The sequence below is a fragment of the Mizuhopecten yessoensis genome, unplaced genomic scaffold (assembly GCF_002113885.1).
Source record: "Mizuhopecten yessoensis strain PY_sf001 unplaced genomic scaffold, ASM211388v2 scaffold9425, whole genome shotgun sequence".
NCBI lineage: Eukaryota > Metazoa > Mollusca > Bivalvia > Pectinida > Pectinidae > Mizuhopecten > Mizuhopecten yessoensis.
This window is the reverse complement of record NW_018408041.1, coordinates 304,676-320,688: the sequence shown is the minus strand read 5'-3', so window position 1 is coordinate 320,688 and position 16,013 is coordinate 304,676. Positions and strand designations below refer to the sequence as shown.

Below are 16,013 nucleotides of genomic sequence, written 5' to 3'. Positions count from 1 at the left end.
GACGACGCATGACGGACGAAGACGGATAGCAATAGGTCACTTGAGCTTAAGCTCAGGTGACCTAAAAATGCAAGTTGCATTCTGCCCCTAATTCATGATGCCAAAGTATTTTACACATACTATGTTATGGTGGTATAATTACATCTAAAATTCAAAAATGAATTGCCAATACTAACCATCAGTACAAATACACCACAAGAGCTTCCATCTTCTTGCACAGAAGATTGTGTCCGACCTCTGGTCCACTTGATGGGGTTCTCGTTGTCCAAGAGGGAAAGTCGAGCATCCATGAATTTCCTGATTAAAAAAACATATAACATTTAGTAAGCAAGTACAGATTGAATTTAAAGAGAATGTTTTCTTATACACAAGCAAAACAATTCGATTTGAATATTTCCAAATGAAATATAAAGCTATGTTAAATTAAATAAACTTTAATCAATTACCAGGTTATACAGGTAACCATGGTTAACAACATATGTAAAAAATGTGCAGAAAAATTCTTATATGTATTACACATGAAAAATGCTTATAAAATCTCTTTTTACCCTGTTTTACATGTACATTTGACAATTGATAAGTCTTTAAACCTTTTTAAATAATGTATCATCAGTTTGACTTGGTCATCCTTTCATTTATGTTTTAAATGTTACACATTCAGAGGCATCTAAAATAGATTGCTGTACAATATGAACTTAAATATATGTGAATAAGAAATCACCATATTATCAAACTTATACTCAAATAACTAAACTTACATCCAATGAAGGAAAAATGTTCTTGCTCTGGATTCACTTGGAACAGAATCAAGTATGGTGACCTCTCCAGTGATCATGGATGCCACAAGTAAAAACCAGTGTTGCTGATGGCAGATTGGCAAGAGAACATGACAGAAGTTCTCAAGAGGCACCTAAAAAAGAAAATCAACTTTGTCACAACTATACAGTAAAGCATGATGACATATGATGAAGAAATACTTCAGAAAAGTTTATGTTGCACATTCCTAGATAGATGTTCGGGATTGTTTCTTTTCATGATTTTTCTTATAGCTGAAGCCATATGCATGAATTTGGTATAGATATGATGGACTAAGAAATAATATCATCAGTATATTTAATGTTCCTTATTGTATTAACTTCAACATCACCACATAGGTATGAAGCTCCTTATGTCTGTTATTTTATCAATTTTATGAATGAATGTATATGTATATTGAATAAACACTTACTTTGGGATACAGCCATGATTGGTAATTCTCAGTCTCCCACTTTAAGGCAAGAAAGCTGGGCAAGATGTGGCACGTGCGTGGATTTCTGTCATTGCACTCCTTACTCAGTAAGCCCAAGTATGCATGTACCACCTAAAGATAATTCAAAATTTATCACTTAATGAATGCAAACAAATGTTTTTCAGGTTTTTTCTGGTATCGTTGATGATCTCTGGTCTGCCTGAGACAGTTGACACCATAATTATTTTGTAAACCCATTCATAATGCAAAATCTATGTCAGTGACCAATAAATAGTTATATACAAATTTAAAAAATGGATCAAAACTGACTTTAGATTTTGTTAGCAGCTGCTGAAGCCTTAACACTCATATAAAACTATTTTAAAAAACCATACTGCATTTACATATGTATCAAGAAGGACATTTTACCTGATCATTTAGCCATGCCATGGGACGTAGAGTTCGAAGATCGTTTGGTGACAAGCTAACATTCCCCACATGGACATTTTCTCTTGGTATTGGCATTGGTTGTGTTGCTGCTGTGCTGAATGGGATAGGCCGTACAGTTTCCAAAAGAGCTGTGATGTCAGTCTTCTCATGGAAAGCAAATGTCAACACTGAGGCAGCCAGCTGCAATGTGTACTCATTTTCCATTAGATGAATATCTTTTTTGGCAGTGATGTACCAAGTTGTGTACAAGTCGCAGCACTCTGACAGGTCTGCTTCATGTTTCTGTAATTGTATTGTTCTCTTATCCCTAACAGATATAGTAGTACCGGTATTGTTCTCCTATCCCTAACAGGTATAGTAGTACCGGTATTGTACTCCAGTCCCTCCCAGATAAAGTATCACCGGTTTTATACTCCAGTCCCTCCCAGATATAGTAGTACCGGTATTGTACTCCAGTCCTTCCCAGATATAGTTGTACCGGCCGGTATTGTACTCCTATCCCTAACATATATAGTAGTACCGGTATTGTTCTCCTATCCCTCCCAGATATAGTAGTACCGGTATTATACTCCAGTCCCTACCAGATATATGAGTACCGGTATTGTACTCCAGTCCCTAACAGATATAGTAGTACCGGTATTGTTCTCCTTTCCCTAACAGATATAGTAGTACCGGTATTGTACTCCAGTCGTAGTACCGGTATTGTTCTCCTATCCCTAACATATATAGTAGTACTGGTATTGTACTCCTATCCCTAACAGATATAGTAGTACCGGTATTGTTCTCCTTTCCCTAACAGATATAGTAGTACCGGTATTGTTCTCGTAGTACCGGTATTGTACTCCAGTCCTTCCCAGATATAGTTGTACCGGCCGGTATTGTCCTCCTATCCCTAACATATATAGTAGTACCGGTATTGTTCCCCTATCCCTCCCAGATATAGTAGTACCGGTATTGCACTCCAGTCCCTCCCAGATATAGTAATACCTGTATTGTACTCCTATCCCTACCAGATATACGAGTACAGGTACTGTACTCCAGTCCCTCCCAGATATAGTAGTACCGGTATTGTACTCCAGTCACTCCCAGATATAGCAGTACCGGTATTGTACTCCTATCCCTAACAGATATAGTAGGACTGATCGTTCTCCTATCCCTCCCAGATATAGTAGTACCGGTATTATATTCCAGTCCCTACCAGATATATGAGTACCGGTATTGTGCTCCAGTCCCTAACAGATATAGTAGTACCGGTATTGTTCTCTAGTCCCTAACAGATATAGTAGTACCGATATTGTCCTCCTATCCCTAACAGATATAGTAGTACCGGTATTACTATATCTGGGAGGGACTGGAGTACAATACCGGTACCACTATATATGTTAGGGATAGGAGAACAATACCGGTACTACGACTGGAGTACAATACCGGTACTACTATATCTGGGAGGGACTGGAGTACAGTACCTGTACTCGTATATCTGGTAGGGATAGGAGTACAATACAGGTATTACTATATCTGGGAGGGACTGGAGTGCAATACCGGTACTACTATATCTGGGAGGGATAGGAGAACAATACCGGTACTACTATATTTGGTAGGGACTCGAGTACAGTACCAAATATAGTAGTACCGGTATTGTTCTCCTATCCCTAATCCTATCCCTCCCAGATATAGTAGTACCGGTATTATGCTCCAGTCCCTACCAGATATATGAGTACCGGTATTGGACTCCAGTCCCTAACAGATATAGTAGTACCGATATTGTCCTCCTATCCCTAACAGATATAGTAGTACCGGTATTGTACTCCAGTCACTCCCAGATATAGCAGTACCGGTATTGTACTCCTATCCCTAACAGATATAGTAGGACTGATCGTTCTCCTATCCCTCCCAGATATAGTAGAACCGGTATTGTACTCCTATCCCTAACATATATAGAAGTACCGGTATTGTTCTCCTATCCCTAACATATATAGTAGTACTGGTATTGTACTCCTATCCCTAACAGATATAGTAGGACTGATCGTTCTCCTATCCCTCCCAGATATAGTAGTACCGGTATTATACTCCAGTCCCTAACAGATATAGTAGTACCGGTATTGTTCTCCTATCCCTAACATATATAGTAGTACTGGTATTGTACTCCTATCCCTAACAGATATAGTAGTACCGGTATTGTACTCCTATCCCTAACAGATATAGTAGTACCGGTATTATACTCCAGTCCCTACCAGATATATAAGTACCGGTATTGTACTCCAGTCCCTAACAGATATAGTAGTACCGGTATTGTTCTCCTATCCCTAATCCTATCCCTCCCAGATATAGTAGTACCGGTATTGCACTCCAGTCCCTCCCAGATATAGTAATCCCTGTATTGTACTCCTATCCCTACCAGATATACGAGTACCGGTATTGTACTCCAGTCCCTAACAGATATAGTAGTACCGATATTGTACTCCTTTCCCTAACAGACATAGTAGAACCGGTATTGTTATCCTATCCCACCCAGATATAGTAGTACCGCGGTATTGTACTCCAGTCCCTCCCAGATATAGTAATACCGGTATTGTACTCCTATCCCACCCAGATATAGTAGTACCGGTATTGTACTCCTATCCCACCCAGATATAGCAGTACCGGTATTGTTCTCCTATCCCACCCAGATATAGTAGTACCGGTATTGTTCTCCTATCCCTAACAGATATAGTAGTACCGGTATTGTACTCCAGTCACTCCCAGATATAGCAGTACCGATATTGTACTCAAGTCCCACCCAGATATAGTAGTACCGGTATTGTACTCCTATCCCTAACAGATATAGTAGTACCGGTATTGTACTCCTATCCCACCCAGATATAGCAGTACCGGAATTGTTCTCCTATCCCACCCAGATATAGTAGTACCGGTATTGTTCACCTATCCCTAACAGATATAGTAGTACCGGTATTGTACTCCAGTCCCTCCCAGATATATAGTATTACCTGTATTGTACTCCTATCCCACCCAGATATAGTAGTACCGGTATTGTTCTATCCCACCCAGATATAGTAGTACCGGTATTGTACTCCTATCCCTAACAGATATAGTAGTACCGGTATTGTACTCCAGTCCCTCCCAGATATAGTAGTACCGGTATTGTTCTATCCCACCCAGATATAGTAGTACCGGTATTGTACTCCTATCCCTAACAGATATAGTAGTACCGATATTGTACTCCAGTCACTCCCAGATATATAGTATTACCTGTATTGTACTCCTATCCCTCTTCATAGACACTATCATATATCTCCATTTACACATTAACTTTTCATAATTTCAGTTATTGTTCAGTTATTATTGCCATTCTATTTGTAAACGTCTTAGAAAACAATAAAAGAACAAATATCACCAATTTGAATTGAACACTGTTTTAATCAAAGCAAGTTTAAAGACCAAAAACATATACAGGTGAATGTTATTGTTTTATTCACTTTTTTGTGGGTAATCCTAATTTTAATTGAAAAACTATTGTTAACAGACTGGTACATATATATCTATTAAAGTATAAGTTACATACAATAATATAAATCCATAAAGCATAGCGAATAACATATGCAGAAAACAAATACCAGAAACTCAAACAAAACTAATAACTAGTGAATAAAACGCACATATCTTTTACAAAATAGGTTAGTTTAAAAAAGGATCTACTATCAATGAATTTGGTAGAATGAAACTTCAAATGAGTTTTAAGGAACTTCAAATGTCTTATTGTCACAAAGTATTTACCGTTAACAAATTTGGTAGAAAGGAACTCCAAAATGGGTTATTGTCAAAAACTATTTACTGTGAACAAACTTGGTAGAAAGGAACTTTAAAATGACTTATTGTCAAAGAGTATTTATCGATAACAAAACTTGGTAGAAAGGAACTTTAAATGGGTTATGGTCACAAAGTATTTACCGTTAACAAAACTTGGTAGAAAGGAACTTTAAATGGGTTATGGTCACAAAGTATTTACCGTTAACAAAACTTGGTAGAAAGGAACTTCACAATCGGTTATCGTCAGAAAATACTTTCTGTAATTACACTTAGTAGAAAGCAAACTTTCACCACATTCTCTATATATATTTTCTCTTTCTTGGAAAATTTGAACAATTCTACTATATGTACATTTGCGCTGCGATCCACTACTAAAGTATATGAACATCACCATCAGAAATGCATTTCATTTGAGAATGAAAGCAAAAACTCTCATGACGTAACACGTGGTTTACTTATGACGTCATAGATTAACCTTGTTTAATAAGAGTCTTGTCGCTTCGCTTCGGACATTATTGAAAATGCCCCTGCGTCAAACGCTCAAATGACTACGGTTAATTAATGGCGCCACTTTTATCTAAATAGGGCTGTTCCGACAATGTTATTTAAAGGACGACGCATATACAAAACGCAGGTCTGCTGGATAACCGAACTGCTCGGTAGTGAAACGGACGTAAAACTAATCAATCAATCAATCAATTCAAAACGCAGTAAATAAATGAATTATTTAAGATAAATAAAATTGAACAATTGTTCTATGGTGTTAATGTAAATATATGCACTAAACGTTGTTTTTTTCTTTTTCTTAATGCCGGTATGAAAGCAAAACGGTGACATACATATTGCATGAAGCCCGCTAGGGCTAGGGCTTGATATTTAATAAATATAAGTTAATTAAAAAAAGACGCTCAATCCCTATTCAAACAAGAGTTCCGCGAAACGGTACATAATACACCCGTTAGATGTAGAATGAGCAGTTTGCCACAAAGGATCATAACTGCGTAAATAACCCGCAAATAATTTTGGTTATCCCAAGCTTTCATAGAAATGAACCTTCTTATGAAGTTTGAAATGAATCTGTTCAAAATTACTGAAGTTATTGAGCGGAAACTGTTACGGCAATGCTACAAAGGGCCATAACTCTGTAAATAAACAGTGAATAATTTTGGTTATCGGACTTGTCCGAGCTTTCATAGCAATGAACCATCCTATGAAGTTTGAAATGAATCCATTCAAAATTACTGAAGCTATTGAGCGGAAACTGTTTCGGCAATTCTACAAAGGGCCATAACTGTGTATATAATAGGCAAATAATTTTGGTTATCAAACTTGTCCGAGCTTTCATGGCAATGAACCTTCCTACCAAGTTTGAAATTAATCCATTCAAAATTACTCAAGTTATTGAGCGGAAACTGTTTCGGCAATTCTACAAAGGGCCATAACTCCCTAAATAACATGCAAATAATTTTGGTTATCGAACTCTTATGTTCTTTTTTAACTTTTGATTTATATTTGAAATTAAAAGTGCCCGCCTTATATACAGGCCACACAATTTCGTTCAATAATTTGAACAGCGTATTGTCGCGTGCTGATTGGCAAACAAAGTAGTATTTTGAAATTTTAACAAACACTTCAATTTTATTCTACAATTCAGTATCAATACAATTTCGTATAATATGTCTATAGGGTGATTTAAGTTTATCAATAGAAATCTGAGCTGAAAGTTAGATTGTAAATTGTTCGGATTTTTCCCCGGAACAAATTTCGCGCATGAATAAATACAGTGAACACCGTGAATCCGACCTTGACCTCCACGAGGGAGTTATTTTTGGAAGTTAATTCGAAAGTTTCTCTTTGCTCATTTTGTGAAAAATCCAGACGTGAATTTATTTGTTGATTGTATGGGAATCTGACTACAGTCGGTAGATTCTATAACAGCCTCGTTATTTGACATGTCGTGATCAGAAACTGGGGAAACCGTGGTTGCGAGACGCATGAAACTGATATCGTGAGTGAGTGATCTTGCGACGGAGCACAGGGGTTCGTTACAAATGTCTGAAATGTTTATGTGTGCTGTGACTCATATCAATAGATCTGTAACATTTGTCAGTAGGTCTATCGAATATGTGTGTTTCAGACATTTGTAACGAACCCCTGTTGATCAGTGCAGTGTAACAGACGATATTTCTGATAAATTGCATGAGTGTTAAAATTGTTTCCATTGCCGGCATTGGTGATTTCAACCGATGTGCTTTTTGTATGATATTGCAGACATTGGTCTTGTTTTTGTTGCAATAAAATTATTTTTTATTTACTTTTTTCTTTTACAAATAAATTTACAATAACATTGTCAAGTCTCACAATGCCCAGCGATATTTCAGCAGCCGTCATATTTATTTACATTGGATTTTGTAGTTCCGGTTAGTGTTGTATTAATACGCTAATAATTGTGTCTCGTGCTGCATGGTAATAGTCTCATCAACGACACGGCTTTCAAAGAGGCTATATAGTGACAATGCCATGCACATGTAAATATTCAACCTAAGTGACTTAAGTTAATGTCAGTTACAGACCAAACATAACCCTGCCTCAATCCGGGCCAACTTTAGTGATTGATATATTGATATATAAATATTACTTCAGTTAAGGTATAGCATTATATAACAAACAATAGCAATAAGTCTCTTTTCACATGGTACTCATTGTAACATACTAAACATGCTATTGAAATTATAGGAATTTCCTTACTATTTCAGTGAAACATCGGTGTCATACCGTTACTTACAGCTGTTCTACAGTATAATGCTTGGGTTTTGCTGTGTACACATTTCTATGCCAATAGTTTTCAACATCGGCTGTTCTCCTTGTTGTAAATCCCCCCAGCATAAAGATGTTATTAAACAACTACGGTAACAATTACCTCAGTAATATCTGCACTTTTAAATATACTTAAATCCGTTTATATATTGATGTACAATATACCACAACTTTTATAATAACGGTTGAAAATATACAATGTACACAATTGTACTAGCTAATCCTTTTCATTCTAACAAAGATAAACTTAGCCAGATTTAACCAGGTGAAAATGTGACCATGAACATACTATGAACATTACAATAGTTAGGTATTTTACAAACAGTCTTTGCCATCAAAACCTGGGAACATGAAATAATAACACTCGTATTTCAATTGCCAATGCTTAAACATTATATAGGACTGTGTGAAGTGCTAACGTGTGCATGCCACACGTTAGCACTGTAACGCTATAATTCTGAACAGTATTCAAATCTTTACTCATTCTATACAATGTATATTGCTTCATGACAAGGAACCACGACCCTAGAAGCAGAAAACCTATCAGCTTCAGGAATGTATCAAATTTTATGTTAAGGGTACTTTACAAACAGTCACGGCTTGAAATAGTGGACGAATCAAACTTTAGAACAAAAGAACTGTGGACTTTGAGAATATTTGAGTTGAGAACGTCCTCAGAGTTTAAAAGTTTCGTGTTATAAATACCATATTGAACTACGATCATCATATCCAATACCTATAGACCTCGGCCAAGTTAGAATCAGATTTAGTCTCTCCTGTCTGAAAACATTTTCAGGTATGTACTAAATCTTAGTCTATAGTAACGTGATACTAGACATCTGACGGTATGATGTTTGAGTTAACATTCACCTACATGTAAGTCCCAACTCTCGCATGACATTAGAAAAGCACATTTCTTGGTCTCAATTAACGAATGATTTGATGGAATTTGCTTTATCTTCTATGTCATAAAACGTTAACCATGGGGATATTAATCATTCTATATAATAACAGATGTGCGAAGAGCTTAGCTCTGCGCCAGGTCTCCAGTGTCCGTTGACAGGTCTCCACTTTCACAGGGTTCCACCTGGTCCCCATTGTAACCCTGCCTGTAGAGTTGGGCCGGGATACCTCCTGCTCAAATATCAGAAATGAAACCTTTGAAAACGACTCTAAATCAGAGTTTGTTGGTTTCCTAATCCTTTCAATACAGGTAACATGGGACAATTCTTTATAAGCTGCTCTACCTTGAGACATAAAATTCCTTTCGATTTTAAAAAAGAAAACAGAGCTTAAAGTCGATCTTCCTTTGTGTGATGTCAAGGTCCCAAACAGTTTTCAACGCATATGATTCAATATTACTTTGAATGGATTTTTTTCTTTTTTCGACATAAAGTAAAAAATTACACCTATCTAAGCAATGTACATTTGTTAAAAAGAGTAAATAAAACCAAAAGGTTAGTTTGTCTAAGGGTACAAAGTAGGATGTAATATAGGGCCTTTCCCATTCAACATATAGTCAATCAAAGTTACCTTTCATACTCAAAATCTTCTTCTTACTCTATAATATTTTCAACAAACTTGTTAAATATTTGAAGAGTTGATGAAATCCTCTAGAAATATGTTTTAAACAGGATAAATGAGGCTACAAATATTTGCTGTAATTGTATATAGTAGTCGTTTCCACATCTAACTCAATTCTGGAGAAATCTTGTCTCCATGAAAATGCAGAAAGAACTTTCATCAAGGTCAATGAAACTAATTTTCCTGTATTTTACAAAATTTGTATCTAACATGAATGCTTTTAGAATAATTGAGCAGGAACTGGTTTTTAATAGAAATAGAATGCAATGTATCTCGGCTCAAGGTTATTTAGCCCGATGACCACATGTTCCAGGTACACTAGTTTGAAAATATTATGGATAGCTATTGGTTTTACCAACTTTCAATGCTCTATAGACATTTTTTTATTGGTCCAAAGAATAAGAATTATCGACTTTCACGCATAAATTAGTCAGTGAGGACTTACCTTAAGCATTTTTGTGGCATCCTGATTTTCGTATACTAGAGAATAATAGAAAACTCCTTCAAAGGGAGCAGTACTAGATATGAACATCTTTTACTTTAGTATAGTCTCCTATGGTTTCCTTACTAACAAACATATCCAAGAATGCTCCTTACCTTGTCTCTGTTGGATGAACGGCTGTGTATATCCACAAACCTCACAGACTGTACGTGAAGGGTGGTTATTGACAGTGCATCTCCCACACTGCCACTCCCCCTTATGGTTCTGAGAAGGGACAGTCCTTTGGAATTTGAAGTCTGGTGGTGGTTGTGGGGAACAAGAACCTACAACATAGCGAAAGTGTTATTTCTGAAATCAAATTAGAATATAATTTCTCTTTATATTGAATATATCTGTACTGCGATTGAAACAATTTATGTTTTTAAAATATATGACTTCCAATGAATGGTAGGGATATACCAGATGATCGCTGATGAGTGTTGACCATATAAGGTGGTATGGGCTGTGCGAAAGGATCTGTCTGAGGCTGGGCAGCCACTCTGCTCTGCTCTATGTGTGGTGCGCCATTCATCATGGCTACAGGATGATTCACATAACCCGGATGCTGTGGTACTGGTTGGAACTGCGGCTGGAAAGGTCTTTGATATTGCATTGCATTTGCCTCCTTCTCTCTCCTTAGCTAAAACATAAAAGTGTTTCTCAATCTTTTAAAGAAATTTAAAAGCTTGTAACGCAATTATATAATAGAATGCATTGATATCAGAATGATTCACCACAACTATTTAAAAAGTTAATAATCTTTATAAAAAATACCGTATTTTTCAGCTCTGCAATCTGTTGCTGGAGCTTGTCCTTTTCAAGATGGGCTTGTTGGCAATTCGTCTCAGCATGTCTCGCCTGTCAAAAAATAAAAAAGTCAATGAGGTAAGAAGATTATACTATATCCTCTTTCCTCTCAAGAATTGATCAAGTCACAAATATACTGTACCAGTGTACCTGCTTCTAACCTAACGTTTTAGATAATCATCCTTTTTTAATGTTCACACATTCAACAACTATTAGGCTTGACACCTCTTGTAATCAATCATTTCTATTCTGATGTAGTAAAATAAATTAATTTCTGATATAACTTTGTAATTTGTTTCGTCTCATACTTGTCTTTCTTTCTGTTTCAACTGATTCTTCGTGTAATGCAGTTCCTGTTTCACTGTCTCCAGCTCTTCCTTGAAGGTCTCCTTAGTCGCCTGTGCTTGGGCTCGATCACTCCTCTCTCTGTCAAAATCTTCTTGGAACACAGTGAGCTGACGTTTATCAAACAAAAACCACATATATTACGAGAACATATCTCACTTTAATGACCATCTACTATATTATCAGGAGTTACAGTTTAGAAGAAGTTTTATGCTGTTGCAGGAAGCTTATAAAATGGTGGCATTAATATTACATCCATTTGTTTCCGGCGCAAACGATTTTCTGTGATAACAACTACTGTATACTCATAAAATCAATTTACGCCCAGTGTTAATTTCGCCCTTCACATTTAATTACTATGTATAATATGCTGTTTACTATATTAGCTGTAATGATAAATTCGCCTTCATTACAGAGGGCGAAAAGGCGAAAACTAAACTGCAGCAAAAAATTCCTGGTATACAGTATGTAAGTATTGAAAGTGGGGGTTATTAAGCTAACAGTATAGTGCTGGTATTTAGCAGTTTGGACGAGAAGGAAGTTGGATCACATTCCCTCACTGAGGAACATGATGGCTTGTTCAAGCTCGAGTGTTAGCAGATATATCTCTCACGACACCAAGATAATATTACAAAGATAAAGATACCACATGGCAAATTGATGCTTACCTGACATCTAAGCGTGTCATTCTCTACTTGTAGGTCATTTAAAGTTTTGTGATTTGTTACGTTAAATGCAGGAGGTCCCGAGGTTCCCTGTAAACATCAAATTATAAGTATAATTAGGAAGATAACTAAGGTTCATGCAATGCATCTAAATTTCTTTAAAATGTTTAATTATATTGTTTTTCAATGTACCAAGTAGTTTTATTAACAGGTAGAATTTGTATTGAAAGTATATCATACTGCGATATGTAGTGCATTCATATTGTTTTGCAGGATGCCTGGTCGGACCTGCTCCAGCTGTTTTTCGAAAGATTCTGCCTTGACCTTGTAGTGTTGCAGCTCCTCCTTCAGTGCCTGTCAACAAGTGGATAACATTAGCACACTGACAGAGATAACATCGGTACACTGACAGAGATAACATTGGTACACTGACAGAGATAACAGCAGTACACTGAGAGAGATAACATCGGTACACTGAGAGAGATAACATCGGTACACTGATAGAGATAACATCGGTACACTGACAGAGATAACATCGGTACACAGACAGAGATAACATCAGTACACTGACAGAGGATAACATCGGTACACTGACAGAGATAACTTCAGTACACTGACAGAGGATAACTTCAGTACACTGACAGAGATAACATCAGTACACTGACAGAGGATAACATCAGTACACTGACAGATATAACATTGGTACACTGACAGAGATAACATCAGTACACTGACAGAGGATAACATAAGTACACTGACAGATATAACATTGGTACACTGACAGAGATAACATTGGTACACTGACAGAGGATAACATCGGTACACTGACAGAGGATAACATCGGTACACAGACAGAGAAGTACATAAGTACACTGACAAAGATAACATCAATACACTGACAGAGATAACATCGGAACACTGATAGAGATAACATCAGTACACTGACAGAGGATAACATCAGTACACTGACAGAGATAACATCAGTACACTGACAGAGATAACATCAGTACACTGACAGGGGATAACATCAGTACACTGACAGAGATAACATCAGTACATTGACAGAGATAACATCAGTACACTGACAGAGATAACATCGGTACACTGACAGAGATAACATCAGAACACTGACAGAGATAACATCGGTACACTGACAGAAAAGTACATCGGTACACTGACAGAAAAGTACATCGGTACACTGACAAAGATAACATCGGTACACTGACAGAGATAACATTGGTACACTGACAGAGGATAACATCAGTACACTGACAGAGATAACATCGGTACACTGACAGAGATAACATCGGTACACTAACAGACTGAGAATATATGGAGGAAACCAAGATCTTGATGCATCTGCTTATAACCTTAAATGTGGTTCAAGTTAAATTAGAAATGTGTGAAGATTTTCACCCAAAATATATCACTACTTTACATCTCAAGGTTCTCAAGAGGATGTCATTTGAATTTTTTTCACATCTGACTTGTAAAAATTAAAAGTAATAATTTGAAAATTTGGCTGCACTTCACCCAAGCATGCAACAGGCCAAAATCAATAATCTAGGCCTAGTGGTTCTCCAGAAAAGTCTTTAAAGTTCTTAACATATTTTACCCTTGTTACCATAGCAGTTCCCAGTATCAATAAAAACCAATGAAATTACAGTCCATCAAACTAGTACAATCTTAAAGAACCCCTCACCTCTTCATCAATTTGTTTCTGCTTTGCTTCAAATAATATTTTTTGGAAGTCAGCTTTCTTTTGCTCATCTTGGGTTTTCATCCGAAGGATCTCCTTTGTCATTCCCTCGAACTTTTCCTTGTAATAGTCAGCTGTCTTTTGTTGCTCCGCCTGAGATTTTTCGTGGAAAGCTTGCCAACTCCTATTGGCCTCCACAAGCTAAGTAATAAACATTTACAGTAGCGATCAAGCAAAATGACATTAGCTTACATATAATGATTAAATTATAAATATCATCAACTTACATATAATAACCAAAGTATAAATAATATTAACTTACAAATAATAACCAAATTATAAAGTCCCCTTACCCTCCATCACTTAAACAACAAATTAGAAAAAAAAAGGAAATAGGATTGTGGGTTCAGTCTTGTCTTTTCTCCCATAACAGGTTAATGGTAAAAGAAACATTCACCAGAATCTCAATAGTTCTGTGTAGTTGTAGCTTACAGAATCTAAAACTGGCAAGTAATTTGTTTGTTAATCTAATTGAATATGCACAGATCAACTCATTTTCTATCTTAGGTTAAGATTCTAAGACTCTTTTATATTCATAGGACAAAGAAATACTACTCAAGGAGGAGGATTTCCAAATTATAACCGAGGCGTAATGAAGGTTACACCCAAATTTGGAAACTTTGAGGTCACAACTTGTCTTTCCTGTACACAATCATATGAAAATTTCTTTTACTTTCATTCCAATCCTACGTATTAGATAGAAAATATCAAAAGTATGAAGGAAACTAAGTGGAAGCCACTGGCACAGACGACTTTGGCATGAAAAGCTGTAAAATGTTACCTGTTTATTATGGTCCTCCAACATTTTCACTTCAGATTGATTCTGTAAAAAACAAGGAAGCACAAGCATTTTATCATATCTTAACAGTGTTTTACAAATAGTTTATAAAGTCATGAAATGGTAACTTTCATACATAGATCAGTGGTAAGGTAATATCATATATTTATATCTAAAATAAACCTCCAATTGTAGTAACTAAGTCATAGAAATGTAACCAAAGATTTAACAAATAAGATGTGTTTCAAAATATTACATGGGTCTTCCATGTTTCATCACAAAACATTGATTATGAATGTAGAATAGACAGTTCTCATAAATGTGGTTAATATAATTTACCATAACCTCAGTTCTATATTCTCAGTGACTTACCATAGCCTCAGTTCTATTCCCGACATCCCAATTCGACAACTGGTTCTCAGTGACTTACCATAGCCTCATTCCTATACCCTACATCCCATACCGACACCTGGTTCTCAGCAACTTACCATAGCCTCAGTTCTATACCCTACATCCCATACCGACATCTGGTTCTCAGTGACTTACCAAAGCCTCATTCCTATACCCGACACCCCATACCGACACCTGGTTCTCAGTGACTTACCATAGCCTCAGTTCTATGCACAACATCCCACCCTGGCACCTGGTTCTCTGACAAGGATTGGCCTTGGGTAACATTTCTGCCCTTGTGCATTTCCAACTGCTGAATCTTTTGAAGAAGTTTGGACTTTTCATTGTTCCATTGTTCTTCTTTACTCTGGAAATAGAAAATTAACTCATTTCACAGGTATTCAATGCTTTAAAGAAAATAGCAGGATTAAGTATCAAGACAATTCTAACATGAAATCACTGAAAATTCAGTATATATTTTATTTTAAAACCATTATAGAGAGCAAACAATCCATTCATAAAGTAACATAATTAAACAAGAGGCCCATGGGCCTTAACAGTCACCTGATATATTTATACAGAGAGTTGATTTGGTTTTTAACATGAACAGAAATATTATTCAAAGTTACAAAAAACAATAAAACCACCACATTCAATATCTAGCATACAGATTTAAGACTAAAAAGTATTTGAAACTAGCACCTCCGATTTTAAACAAGGAAAATGAAGAAATTTTAGCACACTGACTCTTTTGGGCCCCACCCTACAGCCCTTGGGGTAGGGCTGGCTCAAAATTTTCAAAGTATCAAACTGTCAACTCAGGGTTATAATTCCAATCAAGTTATTAACATGTAATATTCAAAGTATCATTTGCCATTATAAACCATAATAAATTTTGCCCC

At 36.4% G+C, this 16,013-nt stretch overlaps 2 protein-coding genes across 11 annotated transcripts in view; both read right to left on the bottom strand.

Moving 5' to 3' along the window:
- Positions 1–9: 9 nt before the first annotated feature.
- LOC110458090 (sentrin-specific protease 2-like) lies at positions 10–2,345 on the bottom strand. Its single transcript, XM_021509657.1, has 4 exons — positions 1,658–2,345; positions 1,229–1,360; positions 759–910; positions 10–297 (listed from the first exon to the last, which is right to left on the bottom strand). Exons 1-4 carry the CDS (start codon positions 1,880–1,882, stop codon positions 120–122), a joined length of 687 nt encoding a protein of 228 aa, XP_021365332.1. The 5' UTR covers positions 1,883–2,345; the 3' UTR covers positions 10–119.
- A 5,587-nt stretch (positions 2,346–7,932) lies between these two features.
- Positions 7,933–16,013, bottom strand: part of LOC110458074 — a 41,962-nt gene continuing 33,881 nt past the window's right edge. For 9 of the 10 annotated variants that reach the window (XM_021509628.1, XM_021509630.1, XM_021509629.1 and 6 more), the window contains 10 exons: positions 15,326–15,478; positions 14,725–14,766; positions 13,887–14,084; positions 12,425–12,538; positions 12,188–12,274; positions 11,483–11,629; positions 11,142–11,225; positions 10,788–11,007; positions 10,484–10,651; positions 7,933–9,439 (listed from right to left, as the gene is read on the bottom strand). In XM_021509628.1, the coding sequence (XP_021365303.1) occupies positions 9,330–9,439; positions 10,484–10,651; positions 10,788–11,007; positions 11,142–11,225; positions 11,483–11,629; positions 12,188–12,274; positions 12,425–12,538; positions 13,887–14,084; positions 14,725–14,766; positions 15,326–15,478 (1,323 nt within the window). In that variant the 3' untranslated portion in view covers positions 7,933–9,329. The remainder of the gene's footprint in view (positions 9,440–10,483; positions 10,652–10,787; positions 11,008–11,141; positions 11,226–11,482; positions 11,630–12,187; positions 12,275–12,424; positions 12,539–13,886; positions 14,085–14,724; positions 14,767–15,325; positions 15,479–16,013) is intronic. The other variant, XM_021509636.1, reaches the window with a different exon arrangement.